The sequence below is a fragment of the Phascolarctos cinereus genome, unplaced genomic scaffold (assembly GCF_003287225.1).
Source record: "Phascolarctos cinereus isolate Bilbo 61053 unplaced genomic scaffold, phaCin_HiC Scaffold_726;HRSCAF=1367, whole genome shotgun sequence".
NCBI classification, from domain to species: domain Eukaryota; kingdom Metazoa; phylum Chordata; class Mammalia; order Diprotodontia; family Phascolarctidae; genus Phascolarctos; species Phascolarctos cinereus.
The window spans coordinates 263,380,702-263,404,603 of record NW_027556098.1 but is presented as its reverse complement, the minus strand read 5'-3'; the positions used below and the strand labels follow the sequence as shown (position 1 = coordinate 263,404,603).

The 23,902-nt window shown below is 42.1% G+C and overlaps 1 protein-coding gene across 2 annotated transcripts; it reads left to right on the top strand.

Moving 5' to 3' along the window:
* Positions 1 to 8,212: 8,212 nt before the first annotated feature.
* On the top strand, positions 8,213 to 22,390 carry LOC110195878 (uncharacterized protein CXorf65 homolog). Of its 2 annotated transcripts, XM_078147093.1 has the most exons (7): positions 8,213 to 8,489; positions 8,661 to 8,910; positions 11,366 to 11,452; positions 12,559 to 12,675; positions 13,340 to 13,411; positions 21,831 to 21,937; positions 22,023 to 22,390. In XM_078147093.1, exons 2-7 carry the CDS (start codon positions 8,886 to 8,888, stop codon positions 22,029 to 22,031), a joined length of 417 nt encoding a protein of 138 aa, XP_078003219.1. In that variant the 5' UTR covers positions 8,213 to 8,489; positions 8,661 to 8,885; the 3' UTR covers positions 22,032 to 22,390. The 2 variants fall into 2 exon arrangements, with proteins under 2 accessions (XP_078003219.1, XP_020824471.1); XM_020968812.2 differs by lacking the exon at positions 8,213 to 8,489 and having other exon boundaries at positions 8,519 to 8,910.
* The last annotated feature ends 1,512 nt before the right edge of the window (positions 22,391 to 23,902 follow it).

Below are 23,902 nucleotides of genomic sequence, written 5' to 3'. Positions count from 1 at the left end.
TTAAAATGGGGGTTCCAGGAAGAACCAGTCAATCAGAGGGAGAGGCCACAGGGGCTGAAGGTCCTTCCAGTGTGAGAAGTCCTAGGGGTAGGTAGAGTGAGCTTCCAGGATGAAAAGGTTTCTGTAGCATGGCAAAGTCCAAAGAATCAGGAATGAAAGCTATAAAAGGTTATACATAAAAATGTATAAAATTGTATATACAGAATAAATTGGAATGCTCTCAGAGGGGAGGCTCTAGCAGTGAGGGGGACCTCTTGTGGAAGGCAGAATTTTAGCTGAGACTTGAAAAAAGCTAGGGAAGCCAGAAAGCTGAGATAAAATGGGAAAGCATCCCAAGAATAGGGAACATTATTAGGAGATAGAGTATTCTTGAGAGGAACAACAAGAAGGATAGTGTCGCTGAATTCTAGAGTGTGCGGAGGAGAGTAAAGTGTAAGAAGACTGAAGAAGTAGGAAGAGGCCAAGGTTGTGAAGGGCTTTAAAAGCCAAACAGGAATTTATATTTCATACTGGGGGCAATAATGAGTCGTTGAAGTTTATTGGGTGCTATACTTCCTGTGTTCCTGTACTTCCTAAGTTCAGATCTGGCCTCAGACACTTACTATCTGTGTGGCCCTGGGCAAGTCACTTAACCCTGTGTGCCTCAGTTTCTTCATCTGTAAAATGAGCTAGAGAAGGAAATGGCAAACCACTCCAATATCTTTGCCAAGAAAACCCCAAATGGGGTCATGAAGAGTTGGACATGACTGAGAAATTACTAAACAACAACAATACATGAAGCTATCTACTCTGCCCAGAAAAAGGGTGTTGTATAGAGAGAGCTAGATTCAATGAGGAAGCCCTGATACTTACTGTGTGACCTTGAGCAATTCATTTAATCTCTCTTAGCCTACTTCTTCTTCTGCAAAATGTGAATAATGAAAGAAATTACTCCATAGAATTGTTGTAAAGTTCAAGTGAGATAACATATGTAAAATGCTTTGCAAATCTTAAAGCTCTCTATAGATGCTAACATTTTTCCCCACTCTCATGCCCAAATCTACTCCAGGCTAAGGATTCCCAGTTTCTCTAATAATTTCTCAAATGCTATGGCTTCAAGTCCCCTTCTGGACATGCTTCATTGTGTCAATATTCCTCTTAAAATCTGGCACCCAGAACTAAGCATGATACTCCAGATGTGATCAGTATATATCTCTTTAGGTAGCCTGACTGGCTAAGCAGCCTTCCCCCATTAGAATGTAAGTTCCTTGAGGGGAAGGATTTTGTTTTTATTTGTGTTTATATCCCCTGTATTTAGCACAGTGCCTAGAACATAGTTGTTGTTCAGTCATTTCCAAACTCATCTGACTCTTCATGACCTCATTTAGGATTTCCTTGGCAAAGATACTAAAGTGGTTTGCCATTTCCTTCTCCAGCTCACTTTACAGATGAAGAAACTGAGGACTTGCCCAAGAAGAAAATGGCTTGCCTGAGGTCACATAGCTAGTAAGTGTCTGAGGTCAGATTTGAGCTCAGGAAAATGAATCTCCCTGACTTCAGACCCAGAACTCTATCCACTGTGCCACCTAGCACATGGTAGATGCAATAAATATTTAGTAACTGGGTGACTAGAAGCCAAATTATGCCAATGACTCAACTACACTTGTAATTATTAAAACCCCTATGTCTTTTTCATACAACCTGCTCTTATGCCATGTTGCCCTTATCTCATGATGCAGCTGTTGTTTTTTGATTTGTTTTGTTTTGTTTTAATCTAAGTACAGGTGCTCAACTTTATCCTTTGCCCCTTAATCCTTACTAAATTTCATCTTGTTAAATTAGATACATTTTAATAGTCTGTTGAGATCTCTATGGATACCAAATCCATCACTCATAATATTAATGAACCTCCCAACTTTTTCATTTGTAAATCAGATATATCTCCTGTATCTTCATCTGAGTCACTGACAAAAATATTAGAGAGGACAAGGCCAAGAATAGAGTTCTCCAGAACACTACTAGAAAACTCCCTTCATCAGTTCATCATCACTCCAGGTTAATATCAATCCATTAATCAATCACCCAGATACAATTATTCAACCAGCTATGACGGCATAGTGAATAGAGTGTTGGGCCCAGAATTAAGAAGACCTGAATTCAAATCTTAGATACTTACTAGCTTTGTGATCCTGGGCAAATTACTTAACCTCTGTGCCTCAGTTTTCTCAACTGTAAAATGGGGATAATAATATCATGTACCTCTCAAGGTCATTTTGAGACTTGAATGAGATGATATTTGTGAATCACTTAAGCACAATGCCTAGCACAATGTAGGCATTTGACACACATTTGTCTCCTTCATTCCTTCCTTTTTCCATTTGACTATACTATAATTTCTTCATCTTATCCATAGACAATATCATGAGTGATTTTGTCAGAAGTCCAGCTTTACTGCATCTTCAGCAGTACCCTGATCTTACAGTCTTATAACATTTTCAAAACAGCTATGAGTTGGAAGGAACTTCTATGGCCAGCTACCACAACTAATACCTGAACAAGGATTCCCTCATCTTGAAAAGTTGAACAATTCTCTCTACTGAGAGGTAAACTATCTTCTAAACCTTTCAAGGCAACCCATCCCACTTTCAGAGAGCTCTGGTTGTTCGGAAGTATTTCATTACATCAAGTCAAAATCTGCCTCTCTTCATCTTCCAACCTAGTATATCCCATCTTGCAGGCCTATTATAACCATTATGTTTTGTCTTGTGTCTGTCTTCAGGAAAGGTGAAGGAGGAGAGGCTCGAGGTAATTGAGCTCCCATGAGCCATTCACATACCTTGGCTCTACCACCAAGCAACAATTTTTTTCACTCCACTTTGCCTTTTCTCTCCTTCTCACTCATGCCCAGTCATGCCCACATGAAAGTCTTCCTACCTCATAATTTTTCTATGTCTCAGCCCTTTTCAAAACATAAGATGCAACCTCCACAATTGATACTATTTTGTAAATAAGTTTCAGCCCGGCGTTGCTTCACCTAGGCAGTATTAGAGTTCAAAACACATCTCAAATTGCGAAAGATTGTGGCCTGTGAAACCAACCAACATCACATGCAACTAAAGAAAAGGAAAGACCTGGGGAAGGAAGAGGTGATGGTGAAGTTGTACATGTGACGTCTCCCTTTCCCTCAGTAGGTTCAGAGTGTTTCTTATCGCTTACTGGTTTGTGACAAATCAGTGGAATTTTGTCCAACCCCTGTCCCAGTGCTGGAATCCCTTCCTCAGGACCCATGACCAGTGGACGTCCAGCCTTGCCCTGAACATTTCCAGTGACAGGGAACTCATTATTATTCCATAGTTGGAAAGCCTAGTTGTTAAACAGTTCTTCCGTATTTGAGCTGAAATTTATTTTTCATTGATTTCTAGAAAGTGGCCATAATTATGCTTTACAGACTACCCAAAAGAAATCTCCTTCTGTTGCCATATAACTTACATTTCATTGCATCATCATCATCATAATCATTGCTAACATTTACATAATACTTTAACATTTGCAAAGAACTTTACATACATCTTGCTTGATCTTCACAACCCTGTAAGGCAGGTGCTATTATTATCTCCACTTTACAGATAAGAAAACTGAGGCAAAGAGAGCTTAAGTGACTTGCCTGGGGTAACACAACTAGTCAGCACTTGAGGAAGGGTTCAAACTCAAGTCTTTCTGGCACTCTGCACACCATGTCACCCAGCTGCCTTCAAGTTCTCAAAGAGAGTGATCATGGCTCTGGCCTTTGTTTTCACTTTTTCCAAGCTAAACATGCTCATACCTTTCAACGATCCCTTCTACGTCATGGCGTCCAGACCCCTTCCCACTCTGGCAGCCTTCCTCTGGCCACTGTAGAATGAGAGTGCACTCATAAATGAAATTCCAAAAGAGGTAAAAATTTTATCTTAATGAAAATCATTTTCAAATAGATGTCTCTTTAAGAACGCTGTCCGTGAACTACCTGCCTCACAGAGTTGCTGTCAAGGAAGTGAGAATTTGGGGGCAGCTAGGTGGCGCAGTGAATACAGCACCAGCTCTGGATCTAGGAGGACCTGAGTTCAAATCTGGCCTCAGACACGTAACATTTACTAGCTCTGCGACCCTGGGCAAGTCACTTAACCCCATTGCCTAGCCAAAAAGAAAAGAAAAAAAAAGTGAGAACTTCATAAATCTTAAAAAGTTGTAGAAATGAAAATGGTCATTAGCCCAACTGGTCAGCCTTCCTTGGTTCATCCTGAACATCCTGATCCTGTTCTCTCAGGTCTATGCCTCAACCATATTTCTCTTTGGCTGTGCGCCCTTTTAAATGATTAAAGCTTAAAACCGCACTAAGACTTTTGGGACACCCTGTGTATATGTGATTTTTGGACCTAAGTTTATCAGAGAGCTTCCTATGTCACTACATTTATTTCTTTAGATCCTTCCTTTCTCCAAAGTTTCCATGAACCAGTTCCTCCTCAATCAGAATTTTTTTATTTTTTCTTTTCTTTTTCTTCTTTTCCTTTTTGGAGGCAATCAGGGTTAAGTGACTTGCCCAGCGTGACACGGCTAGTAATTATTGGAGGTCTGTTTGAACTCAGGTCTTCTTGACTCCAGGCCTAGTGATGTATCCACTGCACTACGTAGCTGCCCCCTTCATTAGAATTAACTCACCTCATCATTTTCCCTATCTTCTGTAATACAAAATTGTCGCCAAGGCAAATTATGAATTTTTCAGATGCTTTGATCTGGTGTTTGGATACATGAAGTCCCCCATAACTACTCTCTCTTGCATCATCCCTATATTCCATATCACTATGAGGTATATATTGTACTCCAGTACTGATACTACTTCTGTTTCTCCTTCGTCTTTTTGCCCAAATGCTCTCTCCCATGTGTCTACTCTCAGGTTCATGGCCTGACCTCCAGGTAGAGATGGTCTAGTTTGTTTCAGTAAAGCAAGGTATTCTTTTCCATTGCCTTGTTGCAGTCATGAGCTGCAACCTATCATGTTTAGTGGTGTTTAGGAGATCATGCACATCTTTCCTTGGGTAAAAATTTTCAGTTCATTTTGTTTATTACCCATATAGACATGAAAGCATTATTTTCTTCCCTGTTATTTTTTCCCAATAATCCCTGGGCACTTCTACTGCTGTTCTTGTTTCTAGGCCATATCCTCTGTCCTTTAGGGAGTATTTGGTATTATGGTTTTGTTGGGGTATTTCTCCCCTCCTCAAATGAAAAGAAAAATCATTCCTAAGAAAGCATGAGTTTCTTTTATATAAGTAAATCTATGGCACTTGGTGGGGAAGGAGATAAAGAGAAAGAAAAAACATAGCTGACATTGTGTAATAATTATTCACAATCATTAAAAGTGACAATTGTGTAATAATATAATTAAGTGTTGTTGCACATTGGTGTAGTAACTTATACTTATGTGGCACCATATTTATATTAGCTACTCATGATCAGTCTTTAAAGGACTGGCATTGTTTTTGTCTTCCCCTAGTTACAGAGAAGGAAACTGAGGCATGAAGAGGTTATTGGTTGTAATATTAATAGTTAAGTAGCAGTAGTAGTAACAATAAATAACAATAATTTATATGTCAGGGCAGCTAGGTGGGGTGGTGGATAGAGGGCCAGGCCTAGAGTCAGAAAAACCTGAATTCAAATAAGGCCTCAGACACTTACTGACTATGTGACCCATAGCAAGTCACTTAACCATTCTTGTTTGCCTCAGTTTCTTCATCTATAAAATGAGCTGGAGAAGGAAATGGAAAACCACTCCAGTATCCTCGCCAAGAAAACCCCAAATGGGGTCATAGAGAGTCAGACACAACTGAAATGACTGAACAGCAACTATAATAAATTATTTATATGTCAGATTCTGCTATTGAAGGTTTACAAAGTGCTTTCTTCAGAATAACCCTGTGAATTTGGATAGTAATAGGGTGCAGAATTGTGATATCATTAGTGTAGGGAACTCCTGGGTGAGGAAACTCTCTGCAAATGCAAATCAGCACCTTCTCTGCAATTTGTGGGAGCACTGACAGGTAAGTGACTCACTGAAGGTCAAGCAGCTAATATGTGTGTCAGGCAGGACTTGAACCCAGGTTTTTTTTTTCATTTTGAGGATGACTATCCAGCACACAGCCTCTTTATAAGGTAGGGAGGTCAATGTTATGATGTCCAGTTTCTGTTGTTATTTAGTCATTTCAGTTGTATCTGATTCTTTGTGACCCCATTTGGGGTTTTCTTGGCAAAGACACTGGAATGGTTTGCCATTTCTTTCTCCAGCTCCTTTTACAAATAAGAAAACTCAAGCAAATTAAGTGACTTGTCCAGGGTCACACAGCTAGTCAGTGTCTGAGGCTGGATTTGAATGAATTTTCCTGACTTCAGGCCTGGCACTCTATCCATTCTGCCACCCACCTTCCTTCAAGTCCATCTTTCAGATAAGAAAACTGACGCTGTGGCTAAGTCTGAATCACATAGCTACCAGGTGTCAGAGCTAGGCTGCAAAGCCAAGTTTAGCATTTTCCTTGGCATTTCCTAGATCACATAACGAGTAAAGATCAGAGCAAAGCTTAAAATTCTCAGGCCTAAAATCCCAGATTTCTAATATCAATTAGCCTAAGGTAACATGTCACTAAGCTGACATTCTTACTTACAGCATCTTTCTTTTTTCCTGGTAGGAAGACAAACTAAACAAGAGAGAAGTAGATGCGCCAGAGGGTAAGACGCTGGGCTCCAGTGCTTCAAGGAGTGACCAAGCCCTGCTTCTGGAGGTTAAGAGGACCCACTTGGTCCAGAGGATTGAAGATGTAGAATGGGAACTGTCCCTCCTCCTTCATATTGCAGAACCCAGAATGCATGCAGCAGAAGGCCAACTGGATCGCCATGCCAGTTTAGACCGCCTTCCCTCACATTAAGGAGACTGTGGTTCCTACCCATTGGCGGCATCTTCGATGTGAAGGATATGATTGGGTTCCCTTGGAGATATCACATTTCCAAAAAAGCTGTAAAACTCAAGAAGGTTTGCAGGTAGATACAAGCAGAGAATGGAAGAGAAGACTTCTTTACAATATACTGTTCTTATATATTTTATATAGCAGTCTCTACTCATATTATACACATATGCATGTCTGTATTTCATCTTATTTCCAGAAATATTGTTATCTACTGGGCGCAAGGCTACAGGGTGGGAATCATCACTCTTCAACAGATAAATTTGAGAGGCAGAGTGATGTTCTGGATAGAGCGCTGGCACTGGAGTCAAGAGGAATTAGATTCAAATTGTGCTTTAACTGTGTGACCTCAAATTAGTTACTTAAACTCTCTGAGCTTCATCTGTAAAATAGGGATAATAATAGCATCTAGATTATAGAGTTGTGACAAAAAAAATGAAATAGTTTCTATAAAACATTTTACAAACATTAAAGCACTAGATAAAAGTGAGCTGTTTTGATTAATTGTGTTATCATTGATGTGGCTACCCCCTGCAAGCATGCAGACTGCAACTTATCCAAATTTTCTAATGTAAGAGCAACTTTTGTCCAAGTCAACCTGTAAATCCTCAGCAGCAGGTGTGCCCAAACATGATGGAGGCAATTCTTCTAGATGCTGGGAATAGGAATAAAAAAATGTCACTGTCCCAGACCTTCATGAGCTCAGTTATAAAATGGTCCTTTGCTCACTATTCTGTTGACAGGAAGCAGTGAGATTCTGGGAGGCAGCATAAGAGCTGGGCAATGTGGGGCCGTGGTCCATTCATAAAGGGCCACAGCATGGTTGCCTGCAGTTCTTTGTCCTGGCCTTATGCTGATCTCCACCTTCAATGCGTTGGCATAAGGAGATTTGAACTGCATGTGGAAAATTCAATCTCTTGGTTTTCCAAAAGGCTTAAGCTATGAGGAGAAACTATATCCTACAAGTAACTCTGACATGAGACCTTCATTCTCCTGTGCAAGGGAGAATTTACTATTCAGTAGATGCCCAATAGCCATTGAGAACATTCCTGAGAGCACGTAGCTCCAGAGGTGGACAGTTTTTGGGTTGGTGGAAAGGTAGGAGTGAGACTGAGAACAACCTATGTTCCTGGCCCTCGAGAAAGGAATTGGGGTGGAGTTAGTTTAAGAAGAGGAAACCTTAAGGGGAAGTGGAAGGGAAGAACAATTGTCCCCATGGCAGCTGGAATTCCTGGGGTTCTCCCTTTTCAGTGTGTCATTTCCTCTTACCCAGGTGGCCCCTGTTCATCTCCCAGGTAGGCCTGGTGATGCTCCTTGGCCCCCAGCCAGGCAGTTGTTGATGTGGGCAGCCCCAGCAGCAGCAGAGCTGTGGCAAGCCCCTCCAGCTTTGGTCAGGGAGTCCTGCTTCTCACAACAAACCTCGCCTGGGCCCTGGAATCTTGCCGACTTCAGCAAATGTTGACATGTGCTTCTCCATGGAGCAAGAATCTAAGCAAGGAATCTGACAAACAAAACAAAGAAGTGAGAGCAGGGGAGTGGGGGTGGGGCAGGGCAGCTGCCTTAGCTGCTTTTTCTTTCCAGAGACCTTCCTGTTTCTTCAAACATTTTCTGGGCCCCTTGCTTGAGTTTTCAGCTTTCCCATTGCCAGCTGCCTGTGGTCCCAGGACTCAGGCTATGATTTTTTCCTGCTAGTCATCCTCATCAGTATCCCCACTCAAGAAAGGGCATCACTCCCATAGGAGATTTCCAGACCAACCGTCCTAAGGTCCAAGGTTACTGCTAAGAAGGCAGTTGTGTACAAGGCTTGCCTGACTGACATCTTTGGTTTGAAGAGGTGGATTGCTGACCAGAGCTCTAACATCGGGCCGATCTTGAGCCAGCTTTGGCCTTCTCTGCACGCCTAAACCATTTATCAAAATGTTTATCACCATTCTCCATGGAGGTGAGTGGAATCCCCTCTCTGTTACTCTGCTCCTAAGCCTCCTTACTCTAGCAGAAGGTCCTTGAGGAGGGCAGCTAGCTAGAGCAGTGGACAGAGCATGGGGCCTGGAGTCAGGAAGATCTGAGTTCAGGTCCAGCCTCAGACACTGGGCAAGTCATATAACCCCTATTATTCTCAGCTCCTCATCTGTAATGAGGACATACTAAAGAACAAAACGGCAAACCACTCCAATATCTTTGCCAAAAGTCTATGGGGTCACTTAGACTCAGATACAACTAAACAACTCAACAACAACAAGGTCCTTGAAGACAAGACAAACAGAAAATCATCCTATACTTGGCTAATGCTCAATAGAAAGAGTTGATACATAGACTGGATCAACATAGAGGGTTACCCAGGGTAACAGTTAGGTGACTCTGTAGCACAGCAGATAGAGAATTGGTCCTTGTCTCACTTAATCTTTATCTGCTTCAGTTTCCACATCTGTAAAATGGATATAACTGCAAGCTCAAAGGGTTGTTGTAAGGACCAAATAAGGTAACATGTAAAGTGTTTTGCAAACCTTAAAGCTCTATATCAATACCAGCTATTATTGTTATTGTTATTAAGAATCCTGTTTTGAGGGGGCAGCTAGGTGGTGCAGTGGATACAGCACCAGCCCTGAAGTCCGGAGGACCTCAGTTCAAATCTGGCCTCAGACCAAACACTTGACACTTACTAGCTGTGTGACCCTGGACAAGTCACTTAATGCATTTGCCTTAAAAAAAAAAAAAGAATCCTGTTTTGACCCTGCCATATGACAGGGCTTGTTGCTGATTATATTCCCCCACAATGCATCACTTGTTCCTGTGCCTTAGTCCTTAAGCAGACTCTTTATTAATTCTATTTCCACCGTCCACAGGGAAACATTTTGCTAACCTTAGAAACAAGTAATTTGGAAACATGGACAACTCGACACCTCCCCCTACCCTCAACCACAAGCCACTACCCATAGACACACAATCAAAGGGTTCATTCACCCTGTCATACAACATTCCTGGAGCTCTTCAGATTAAGGACAGCGTATTTAATATGAAAAGAAAAGGAACCAGAGGCCCATGAGTTATGGAACCAGGGAACATTAGAACTGACAGAGATCTTAGAAACCTCCTAGTCCAAATCCTTCATGTTACATAGAAGCAAATTAGTGCCCAGAGAAAGAAAATAAGTTTCCTAATGTCACGCAGGTGACTCTAGGCCAAAGCCTAGAGCCTGCGTGTCACGATTCTTGGGCCATTGTCTTTTCTGCTTGCCCAAAGTTAAACCAAAGTAATCTCGGGGACAATCTAGATGACTCAGGAGATGCTTGTGCGGTTGCTCTCTCTGCAACTTGCCTTCTTTACTCTTCCTTGTATTACACCTCCCTCCCCCAGTTCTCCTTTTCTCACCTCCTATTCCTTTCCATGTGCCAAGCCTAATGACAAAGCCCAGGCTAAAGCAACTCTCCCCATCATGGCATAGGTATGTACCCTCCATGGAAGTGCCAGGACGAACGACTTGGAGTGGAATAGCTCTGCCAAGGCTCTGCCTCCCACACCATTCCTTTCTGGGAGAGGCCAATTTCTCCAGCTCCTTGACACGTGTGTTCTCCTACATGTACAGTGCTCTCCCTCTTCGCCTCTGCGTCTTAGAATCTCTGGTTCAGGGGCCACTCCCTACATGAGTCCTTTCCTCATCTGTCCCAGCTATTAGCACTCTCTTCCTCTTTAAATCGTTTTGTATTTTCTCATATTACCTCATATATAGGTTGGATTTACTTGGGTATGTGTTGCATACCTCCCCCACCCTTACCCGGTAGGTTGTATGCTGCTTGAGATCACGATAACTTTTTAAAAAATCTTTATCTATTCCCCAGAGCCTAACTCAGTACCTCACAGACTTATTGTTATTCAGTCATTTCAGTCATGTCCAACTCTTTGTGACCTCATTTGGGGTTTTCTTGGCAAAGATACTAGAGTGGTTTTTCATTTCCTTCTCCAGCTCATATTACAGACAAAGAAACTGGGGCAAACAGAGTTGAGTGACTTGCCCAGGGTCACACAGCTGGCAAGTGTCTGAGGTTGGATTTGATCTCAGGAAGATGAGTCTTCCTGACTCCAGGCCAGCCGCTGTATCCACTGTGCCCGTGGATACAGTTCAAAATAATAGTCATTTAATAAACCGTTGAACTGAATTCCAGGGCCTGAGATAGGCTTAAGGATCTCATCAGAAGAACAGTACCTAGTTTCCTTCAGCTTATCACAGGATTAGATTTCTGAGCCTCCCCTTCTCCCCAGGCAGCACTTCCCACTACTAAAACATTAACACTGACCCCCCCCCCCCACTAATCACCTAAGAGCCCAATCCATGATCAAGGGCATCATCACTATAACCCCTGTACTGGGACTTAATCACAACCTCAGACTTCTTCCTGCAGATCATGAAAAGACCTTATTTAATTCTCACTGCAAAGTAGAGGCGCTATTGAGCAGTATTAAGCAGTGCTGTGGCTGTGAGCCTGAAGGTAAGCTGAGTATGACACTTGGGAATACACACTGAGGTGGCCACCCCACCGACCCTCTTTACCTTCCCTGCCTCAAAGAGATAACCGAGGATAGCGGGGGCTAGGATGGAGATGACTTCTTTAGGTCCCTTCTGACTCTCAGGATTTGTCAGAATTTTAGGGTAACCAACCTCTCCCCTTCTCACGAGTATCCTAACTGGACTGGAGTGGGGAGGTTCCTCCATACTTCAACGGCAGGAGCAACAAGCCAAGCCAGAGAAAAACTGGAGAAACAGCAGGGGGTGTTTGGTAGGCACCTATTTCTTCTTGGTATTCACCAGGTCAATGGAGACTCCTCTTTAGGAAATGGTCCAAAGCAGCTCAAAGTAAAATACATTTCATAGCTCCCTTATTCCCAATTTTTTACCTGCAAGAGTCAGAATAGAACAGTGGATAGAGCACTGAACTTGAAGTTAGGGAGATCTGGATTCAAATCCTGCCTCAGACACTAATTTCCTCATTTATAAAATGGGGATAACAATAGTTCCTACCTTCCAGGGTTATTGTGAAGATGAAAAGAGAAAATATATGTAAAGCATTTTGCAAACCTTTAAAGTCTTATATAAAGGCAAGCTGTCATCATTATTGCTATTATTATCCCTATTTTACATTAAAGGTAGAAAGTATATAGTGATATTATCCTGGCCCAGGCACAAAGGATGACTCAAGCATAAGAAGAGACACCATAGGCCCAAGCAATAAGAGAAATGACACAGATCTGAATCCAGAGAAATGGTATAGACCCAGATATGGAGACAGAATAGACCCAAATACAGAGAAAGACCCTCATTTCCTGATCTTCCATCCCAGGCTTGTGCCAGGCCAAGTCCATGTAGCTCAGAGGCAAGCTTTCCTGTGAGAAGATCTCCTGGTAAACACAGGCAGGGGCTATGTGAATTTTGGAATTACTCTGAAAGTGTAGGTGGTCTTAGAGGAACAGTGCCCCCATCTATAAGTCTATTTACAAAATCTGCCTCAATATCAGGGGAAATCTGAAGCCATTAATCAGTTTCTCAGCCTATAATATCTCCTATAATAGCAACTCTGACTCTTCTGTTGGGCTATAGAGATGATTGAACTGGCAGACGAGAGTGGTCAGTTGAAAAACCTTCTCCAGTACCCTCAACTCTATGCATCTGAACTGCTGAAGCCCCGAGAAACCTATATCCCTTTCTCTGTAAAACGTATGTATTACCCCAGTGTTATACCCATCCCAGCAATGGTATGAAGGATTGGTATGGGAAGAGGTTATCTTAGAGCCAGGAGACTAGCAAAGTGCTCGAGCTGAATTTCCACGCTATGTCCTTTAAGCAAGACCACACATCTATTAACCTAAATCTGTGTGGCTCTAATTTCTCCTATTCCCCATAGGAAGGAATACTTACAGGCCTTTTCCAGGAAGTTGTCACAGCTTACAGACATCTCTTAGTCTCTGGGCACCCGACTGGGGCAATACACATTTTCCAAGGCATGTCACCCCATCAGGCTTGGCCCTCCCAGCTGTGGCCGCATCCTAGGGAAAGGTTGATTAATACACAAGTGGAGGGAGGAAGGAAGAAAAGAAGGAAGAAAAGAAGGGAGGAAGGGAGGGAGGAAGGAAGGAAGGAAGGAAGGAAGGAAGGAAGGAAGGAAGGAAGGAAGGAAGGAAGGAAGGAAGGAAGGAAGGAAGGAAGGAAGGAAGGAAGGAAGGAAGGAAGGAGGAAGGAAGGAAGGAAGGAAGAAGGGAGGAAGGAGGAGGAGGAGGAGGAAGGAAGGAAGGAAGAGGAAGGGAGGAGGGAGGGAGGGAGGAAGGAAGGAAGGAAGGAAGGAAGGAAAGAACAAATGAATGAATCTTCTTTGCCCCAACAGGACCTGAAGGTTCATCAGAGCCAGTCTTTGTGGCTCTACTAAAAGATGAAGTTATTGACTCTAAATTACTAGGTGAGTGGATCCTCTGAGCAATACCTCAGAAGTATTCCGTGGCAGAAAGGATTATTTCTAAGTGTGGGGAGAAGAAATCTTGGGCACATACAAACACACACACACTTATTTCCCCAGGCATTTGTATAGTACTTAGTGGTTTACAAAGCATTATACAGCCACAATATCTGTACAAAGTCCTATTCTGATGCTTCATGCTAATAGCTGACATTTGTGTAGCTCTTCAAGGCTTGCTAAGTGCTTCATAGATGTTATCTCATTTAAACCTCACAACAACCTTGCAAGGTAGGCTCTATCTATTGGCCCCCAGCTTAGTCCAGGTTTGGATTTGGCCTATGGTGCAGGAAGAAACACTAAGAGAGATTGATGACTTGTAGGTAATACAGAAGCCCCACACCTCTACATAATGAACATTTTCTTCAAGAAAATAATTGGTAGACATTGAATATGGAAAGCATAAAAATAACATCATAAAAGTGAAAATGCTTATATCTAAAAGATAGGAAAAGGCTCATTATTTACATGGCAGTTATCCTTGAATCAGGTCTCTGTATAAAGTCAGACCACTAATTTGTCAGAGCAAAAATCAGTATTAGTTAAAAAGATAAAAAAAGATAAAAGAAAAAAGTAACAGTGAGAAACAGCTATGCTAATACATTTTATCTTGAGCTATTTAAACAAGTAATTGACTCTGAAAACATGGGAAATGATTATAGTAATTTTGCATAGAGGTTTAACAAATATAAATCAACAAGGAGACCAAAAAGTCCAGAAAGCACCTTACTCAGCTAACACTAAGGCTAAAGACAACCCTGACTTAGCATAAAAAGTCACTTGTAAAATCTCACTGAAAGGATGATGGATGAATACAAGATGTATCACCTCGTATAGCAAAGAAAGTCAGTGGATGGTAAAAACCAATTTAAAGAAAGCTTGACAAAAGACTCAGCTAAGCAAAATCATCCTAAGTACATTTAAGGAGGAAAATAGCAGGTCTAGAAAGAGAAGGAGCATGAAAACGATCCACAAAGATTATTTTTTTAAATGTTTTCACCATCAAGGACAGTAGAGCTACTACATTTGGACTTTAAAATCATAATCCTTGATGGACTTATAAATGAGCTCAAAATGGTGCTAATGGGAACAAAGATATGAAAAGAAATCAGCTTGTTTGTCAATAAGGGATAGATCTCTGGGAGGAAGATTGAGAAATATTATTGTTCAGTTGTTTCAACCATGTCTGACTCTTCATGACCCATTTGGGGTTTTCTTGGCAAAGATACTGGAGTAGTTTGCCATTTCCTTCCCAGTTCATTTTATAGATGAGGAAACTGAGGCAAACAGGGTTAAGTGACTGGTCACACAGCTAATAAGTATCTGAGACCAGACTGGGGAAACATAGATGATGTAATGACAAAAGATATCAATAAACAATTCTTTTTTTTAAAGAAATAAAGAAGGAAATATACACAGAGGGCAATGGAAGTAGCACAATGGTTAGAGAACTGAACCTGGAATCAGAAAGACCTAAATTCAAAACCTACCTTAGACACTTTCTAACTCTGAGACCCTAAACAAGTCACTTAACTTCTGTCTGACTCCATTTCTTTACTTGTAAAATGAGGATAATAATAGTACCTACCTCCAAGTGTTGCTGTGAGGATAAAATGAGGCAATATTTGTAAAGCACTTTGTAAGCCTTAAAGCACCATAAAATTCTGGTGACTATTATTATTGTTATATAACTAATTAGACTCTTTGAAGAAGAATGTTAGTAAAAGATGTCATCAGAGGCAGCTAGGTTGGTGTAGTGGATAGAGCATCCACCCTGGAATCAGGAGGACCTGAGTTCAAATCTGGTCTCAGACACATAACACTCACTAGCATGTGACTGTGGGCGAATCACTTAACCCTAATTGCCACACACACACACACACACACACACACACACACACACACACACACACACACACACAAAATGTCATCAGGGAAATATAAGAGAGGAAGAAGAGAAAAAAGGCTTGGTCACAGATCAAGGGAAGGGACTGATAGGTAGACAGCCAGAATGTTACACAAGTATTCTCTCAATTTCAGGAGGAAGTGAGAAGTGCCTCTAGCATATTCGGTGGGCCCCATGGAGGAGACTTATTGGAGAACAGAGACAGGAGTAGCACAGGCAGGCATGTATCAGTGAAGGAAACAATGAAATCAGTGAGATCACGGATCTAAGTATCCAAGAGTGATTCACTATTGTCCTGTGTGATAAGGAGGCTATTATCACCTTCACTTTACAAAAGAGGAAGCTGAAAAAGAACCTGAAACAGGTACCTGAATTTTGCTGTGAGCACATTGATAACAGCAACCAAAGCAGTATTCCTGGTGGCACTAGCTCTGGGTCTTGGAACTGTCCTCTCTTTTAGTGGGCTCCAAAGGCAGAAAAACTCATGTGTGTGTGTATGGGAATAGGAAGAATAAATGGAGAAATGAACCCTCCTGTTCAGCTTTTTGTCTCGGCTGAGGGAAGCATATTCTCGGCCCAGGTTACAGAGAATGGCATGGCTCCTGAGAGGGGGAGTGGGACATTCCTAGGATCATAAGATCAAATATCAGGAGTTCAAAAGGACCTCAGATGACGTCTGGTCCAGCCCCTTAGTGGTGGACAGAATGCTGGATTTGGAGTCAAGAAGACCTGAGGTCGAGTTTCACCTTTAACACTTGGTAGCAATGGGACCCTGGAGAAATCATTTAACTTGAGTGTCAGGTTCCTCATCTGTAAAATGGAAAAGAATAATAGCATCTGCCTCCCAGGATTAAAATTATATAATATATGTAAAGCATGGTTCAAACTCTAAAGCTCTATGTACATGTGAACTATTGCATGAATAAGCAGAGATTATGGTTTAGCAAGGGCAAGGTGGCTAAAATCTGTATTCAAATGCTGCCTTGGACACTTATTAGATGTGTGCACACCTAGTCACTTAACTTAGGCTAAGTCACTTAGCCTGCCTGTGCCTCAGTTCCCCCATCTGTAAAATGGGCTTGGCTTGATGGCCTCACTGGTCCCCTGCAATTCTAAATCTATAAACCTATGATTTATACAGGACTTTTATTTCAAGCAGTTAACTAGAGACTCTGCTGAGAAGAGTTGGTCTCTGTCTTCAAATAGCTTTCAGTCTAGTTGAAAAGGGTAAGAAGAGAAAAATGGCTAAACTTTTCACGACAGAAACAACTTTTGAAAAATAAATCATGACTATTTTTTTTTTGGTGAGGCAACTGGGGTTAAGTCACACACCTAGTATTATGTGTCCGAGGCTGGATTTGAACTCAGGTCCTCCTGATTCCAGGGCCAGTGCTCTATCCACTGTATTTTATCTTTTCTTAACTGTGTCTTACACACCAACCAGCCGACGAGCTCCTTAAGAGCTGACACGTGTCTTACATTTCTCTGCATCCCCACCAGCTCCTGGCCCACTGTTGATGTGGCCAACTGATCGAAAGTAACAAACTGGGAAATTATTACTGAGTATGTACTACATCCACAAGTCCCTAAGCAGGAAACCAGCATAAAAGAACAACCAGATAATTTTCAGGGTCTTGGACTGAACTACATGTTCTTGGTCCTTTTCCTGCTCTGGTTCTGTTTCCATTGAAGTAGTCTGACGAGCCCCAGTAAGAGCCACTATATACTCTGTTAACGCTTAAACAACATAGGAAGAGCCTGGAGGGAAATACCTTGCAGCTTCCTTGTTTGGACTCTCACAAGCTGCCCTGCAATCTCACCGTGTGTCTGCACAGTGGGGAAGAGGGAGAACAGTCAACAGGAAGTCCTTTGGAGCCCAGTGTTGTGGTACAACCTGGCGATCAGCCGCATTCCTTCCTTCCCGATGTCATTAACAATAATAATATTTAACAGCTAGGTAACACTGTAGCACCGGAGTGTTGTCAAGGCATGAACTAATTCAGCTGCCTAGCCAGCCTCTCCTTGAAAGCTTGTCTCTGCAAGGTTGAAGCTAATAAAGAGCTTTTTCACAGTGAAAATAGCATTACTGTAGGGAGACTCTGGACTTACTCTCCCAACCTACCCAGGCTCTAGCTGGTTCGGGTGGCTGGGGTTATAGCAGGACCCCTGAGGGCTTGAGAGAATCTTTCTAATGCTATCTACCTGAGCTCTCATTAGGGTGTTTTCTTCCCTGTATCAGCTACCAATGATCAGCACCCCAGTACCACTGACCAATTGACAGCAATTGGCTATTTACTGAAAAGGTATAGTAAGAACAGAAATAAAGTCATTTCCTTCCATCATCTGGAGGTACACGTTCTCCTATACCATCTCAGTTCCTGAGAAGAGTGGGCTGACATTTAAAGCAGTTTCCACAAAGAGCTTGTCCCCATCAAGTTCACTTCTGAATTCAGCACAGCCAATGGGCAGAATTGCTGCCCTGCTTCTAGCATCCAGCCTGTTGGCTGCAGGGTATATCCACTGCTTGGCTTGAATGCCAGTCATTGCTCCTCAGGGCTTTGCTATTAGATTATAACTCTGGTCTGGACTCTAGCTCCTGGGTCTCTAGCAGCTCACTCTCCCAATCTTTCAAAGTTTATAAGGCTGCAGCCTTATTTGTTCCATCTCCAATATTCTTTCTCCTCAAGGCAGAAAAGTATAGCCCCAACAGAAATGGAAGCCATGTGCTCACAGACTACATAGCAGCATGGGTTCCAAGGCCTCTAACTCCACTAGAAAGCTTACAGAAGCAGCCTTTGCCCCCTCACCAGAGCACAGCCAGGAAAGAAAAAAAAAACACTGTGACTCAATAGTGCCTTTTGAATGTATTCTCAGTTCTGGATCCGAAGTGAATCAGAAGGTGCCACTTCTTCATATGATTGGAAACAATAGCTGTTCTTGTTCTGAATTGAGAAGCACAGTGCTTCCATTCCAGGTCATCTTACCTTTCCAGAAGCAGAGTCCCCAGCCTCTTCCCTGTGGAGATTACATCAGTAGAGTATGCGGTGCATGCTTGCAAGGGATAAGCTTGGCCAGTCCACTGCATTATTTACTGAAAGAGGCAAAAACACAGTGAAGGCTCATTACAGATGTTTACATTTCTCATCTTAAATACATACTGATGATACAGATGGAATGGCCCCCGTCCCCTCCAAAATGAACATTGCCATTGTATCACATTTCAATAAACATATACTCAATCTATCTGACCTCTCTGGGCTCCAGTTTCCTCATCTGTAAAATGACATTGGACTATATAACTTATGTATGGCTAATTTGGAAGAAGATTACTGCATGTACTGCTATTCTAGTCACAGGAAAAAATTCAGAGATTAGATAAAACAGAATTTCCTCCTGAGGAGCTCAGTCTAATAGGGTAATAATATAGAGATAGACAATTTTATTACATAGTATTACATGATAAGTATCTTAGAGAGTTACAAAATGGTGTGCTATTTGAGATATGAAGGCCAAAGTGGCCACCAATGGGAATATATGGGAAGGCTTCATGGAAGAAAGAACATTTAAATTAAGCTTTAAAGGGATGGAGAGAGGGAAGGTACTGCTGAGAGAGAGAGAGAGAGAGAGAGAGAGAGAGAGAGAGAGAGAGAGAGAGCCTGAGCACAGACATGGAAGTAGAAAATAGAAGCATTATGTTCAAGGGACAGAAAGTAATACAGTTGGGCTAGAGTATAGAAGACATAGAGAAGTATAGGGGGAAAAGTAATACGCCCATCTGTGGTGGCTTTGAATGCCAAGCAAATAATTATGAACTTCACTCAGTGGGCAGCTGGACTGAGTTTCTGAACACTCTAACACATTAAGAAATTGATGTATTTCTATCTGCACAAGCATCTGAGAACTGGTGCTCAGTGGTAGAAAGAGACCCTTATCAATGACTTTTGGTTTGAGGGGAAGGGGTGCCTACTAACTGTGCCAAGGAAATCAATGAAAGGACTTTATGTCATACTGTAGAGTCCTTGGGAAATTGTAATACAGTGAGTAAGGCAGAAGAAAGACAGTGCAGCTGTACTGGGCAAACTGCCAAAAACAAGCCCAACTCTCCAAAGAGACAGCTGGAAGGGAAGGGAGTCATTAGAAATTAGTTACTAAGCCCATCTTCCATAACCAGGAATCACAGCACATTTTTGAAGCCCTCATGGTGAGAGGTCGATAGCATGAAAGGATGATGTCAGCCAGCCTGGGGCCAGAGTTGCCCAGGATCAGACACTCTCTTCAGCAACCAATGGGAATGGTGGGCTGATCCCATGGGACAAGCTGCCAGGCAACCAGTATGGGAGATCAGTATGGAAAAGAGAATCATTTCCAGGGTAGAGGGAGAGGGGAATTCCTACCAAGAAGAAAAGAAAATGTTTGACTCTAGGGCACTCCACAGAGACAAGGTAGCAATTGGCAAGGGGCTGGTGTAGACAGTATAGGACACCACTAGAGGGTCTTTGCTGACTACATTTGACATCACCTTGGAGCTTTTTGCAATGCCCTAAGATAATGGGATCTGAATGTTTTCAAATAATAGATAACCAATTTGGTAGCACTGAAAGTACACAGGGTGACTATGTGAAGGTCCTCAATACTCACCAAAAGGAGGAAGAAAAGGCCTCCAACTTCATGTTGTGGTTAAAAAGGGTGAGAAATAATGAAAAGCATAGTGTGTATGGAGGGCATGGACCATGATAGGTTGACTCAAGGGATTAGGGGATCATGTTGAAATACTAGGGCTTCCCCTGTCCATTACCTAGAATCGGTATGGTTGGTTCAGTCACCTAGAAACAAAGCTAATGGAGTAAGTGCACGAGGTAAGGAGTTACCATAGAACCCCAAGAAAGTTCTTCAGGGATGGGCCACCGAGAACAAAAGAAAAAGTGACTCAAATCACCGAAACTGAACTAAAGTAGCCTAGACCAAGCTTCCTGGAAGTTGGCCCAGCAAGGAGGAGCAAGAAATTAACATGGTAGGATACTTCCAAAGCAACAGCAAAAGGGCATATTGAGGGGTTGGGGTCAGGGAGGGGGAAGCAGGAAGTGGAATAACTATAGACAACTGTTTGGAGGCTCTGCAAGGTCTGAGGAACAGAGGATCATCTGAGGAAAAAACTCAGGGCAAGGCAGGGGCCACTGAAGTCTCACTTAATGAATGACACATATGATGACCCCATGGAGCACATATACAACCCACTTCAGTGACTTCTAACTTTTCTGAAAGCAACCTTGGAATTGGCCTTTTGTTTTCAATTTGAGACTGGGCCTCACTTTCTTACCCAAACTGAAAGTACAATGGCCTTTCATGAGCCTGATCCCAATGCTAATCAGCACAGAAGTTTTGGCCAGCTTTGTTTTTGACATGGGCCTCTTTGTCCTTCCTTAGGCATCCTGGTGAGCCTCCCCCCACTGCCAAGGGTTCACTGCTAGATGGTGTAGACACCTAATTGGCTTAACCCACTGCAGCTCAGAATTCCTGAGATGAAGAAATCCACTGCCTCAATCTACCTCAGTAGTTGGGATTACAGGTGGACAGTGCCACATCCAGTTAGAAAACTGCTTTTTGCAGAGATGGAGGCTCCCTTTGAATCTTAGAATCCTATATTTTAAAGTAGATAAATAATAGATGATAAATGAATGAATTTGTAAATAAGTGAATAAGTAAATGAATGAATGGTGAATTTTTTTAAAAGACTAAACTAGAACAAATTCAAATTAATAGAATAAGTTGTAAACAGAAACTGAATTGATCCAGTATTTCACTGTTTGAATCTGACTTAAAGGCAACTAGATGGTGCCTCAAGTAGAGTGTTGACTTACAGTCAGGAAGACCTAAGTTTGAATCCGGCCTCAGACACTTACTTGCTGTGTGAGCCTGGACAAGTTACTTAATCACTCTGTGTATCAATTTCCTTATCTGTAAATATGGATAATGACAGTACCCACCTCACAGTGTTATTGCAAGGAGCAAATGAGATAATATTTGTAAAGCACTTTACAAATCTCAAAGTATTATATAAATACTAGCTGTTATTATTACATACATGCTGTAGGCCACAGTTTTCCATCTATAAAATGACAATAATAGTCCTTGCTATGAATCTGGCTTGAGACTAATTGAATAAACCCAGCAAATAGTGAGCAAACATTCACTAGGCCAGAAGCAGGAATCAAAAACACTGATTCTACTTGCTGGCTCTCGGTGGGGAAGGAGATGTCCAGCAGAGCAGGCTGGTCAGGATGCTGTGGAGGGTGATGCATTTTGTACTGCTTGGTGCTTGGTGCTTTGGCCTTAGAGAAGAGATGCTTTCCTCTGAAGGGATGATCGCTGTCACTTTAGCTGAGCTTTAAGACTTTGGAAGGTTGGATAAGGTAGGTGCCCCACCCTTCCTGATCTGAGCTCTCTGCTCTTTCTCTGAAGCTACCCTGAGGCTTGCAAGAAACTCCAACTCCACAGTGTCTGAGAAGCAACCAAAACCTGGGAAGACCAAGAGAAAAACTGTGACTTCTGAAGCTCGGAGCCAAAAGGTGAGTATCTAACTGAAGGTCCCAGATGGCCTTTCACTTTTCCTGCCACTAACACATGTCAAATCTGTCTTTGCTTCTGTTTCAGGCAAACTGAGAACCTTCCCATGGAGCAACAGGAGGCAGGATGGGACCTAGGGATATGTGCTGGATTCAGAGTTGGGGGACATGGGTTTGAATCCTGGCCCTGCCACAGATGACCTTTGTGACTTTGAACAAGTCCCTTTACCCCCTCTGGGGCTCAGTTTCCTCATCTATAAAATGAAGGGGATGGATAAAAGATCTCTAAGATCCCATCAGGCTTTAATTCTATGAAATTAGAGCAGAATCATATCCATATCATGTCCTTTATATGGGATGGGAGGACACTGTGAAAGGGCATTATGGCAAAATATCTGCTTTAGCTGCTAGTAAAACATTTCCACAATCTGTAATAAATATCATATGCATACACTACTGAGCTAGAAATGTATCCATACTGTCACCCATCCATTAAGAATACCTGTATTGTCTACTTCTTGGCTTAATGGTAGCAAATTTTTAATCCCAGGTTGTCTCACCACTGCACACTTGGGCACCATCTTCTCCCAGCCAGCCCAACTTCTTGCTTTCAATTAATTGGCAAACATTCAGGGAAAATTAGTGGTATTGTTTCCAAAGATCTTTGATTTTGTCTACATAATTCAATTCAACAAATGTTTATAAAGTATCTGGCAGGGTGGTAAAGCATGAGCATAGAGTGACAAAACAGTCCCTGCTCTCAAAGAGTTTACATTCTCTTGGAAAGATATAACATGTTATAAATAAGTATATGGAAAATAATTTTAAAAGCTAGAGAGTGCTAAAAATGGAGAGAATGAGGAAAAGTCTCCTTCTGGAGAGGGGAGTGCTCCTGTGCTTTGAAGGAAACTAAGGATTCTACATGTCAGTGGTGAGAAGGAAGTGCATTTCAGACTTGGCAGAGATCTATGGATATTTGTTTCTTCAATGAAGATCACCATTTCTCCCTGTCTTAATACAGAGTTTCATAGCAATCAATCAGCATTTATTAAGCACTTCCTGCATACCAGGCACTGTACTAAGTAAGCACTGAGGATACAAAAAGAGGTAAAAGACAATCCCTACCCTCAAGGAGTAGGGACTCCTTTTTTTTTCCTTCTTCTAAAGAAAGGAATTTTATTGTGTATAGATTGTGTGTTAAGATCATTTCCAAAATCTACATGATAGATATATTGAATGTGTTATAAGATTACACGACTGAGCTATCTAATGGGGGAGATGACATGCAAACAAATATATACAAAGCAAGCAGGATAAATAGGAAATGATTACAGGAAGGAAAGCACTGGAAATATAGAGAGATTGGGCAAGGTTTTCTGCAGAAGGTAGCATTTTAGTAAGGACTTAAAGGAAGCCAGGGAAGTCATTAGCTGGAGATGAGGAGGGAGAGTATTCCAGGTCTGGGAAACAATTAGAGAAAATGCCCAGAGCCAAGAGATGAAGTGTCTTGTTCATGGAGCAGCCAGCAAGCCAATGTCCCTACATCTAAGAGTATGCATTGGGGAATAAGTTATAAGAAAACTGGAAAGTGAGGAGGAGGGTAAGTTATGAAGGGCTTGGAATGCCCTACAGAGCATTTTGTATTTGCTCCTGGAAGCAACAGGTAACCACTGGAGTTAAAATTGAGTGGGGAAGTGGGGTGCAGAGAGTGGGTGACATAATTGGACCTATGTTCTAGGAAAATCACTTTAGTGGCTGGCTGAAAAATGGATTGAAGTGGGGAGAGGCTTAAAGCAGGCAGACCCACCAGCAGGATATTGTGATAATCAAGGCATGGAGTGATGGGGACCTGCACTAGAGTAATGACAGTGTCAGAAAAAGGTAGGGAGTGTATGTGAGAGATGTTGGAAAGGTAAAATTGGTAGGCATTGGCAACAGCTTGGATATGGGAGGTAGAGGGGAAGGAGA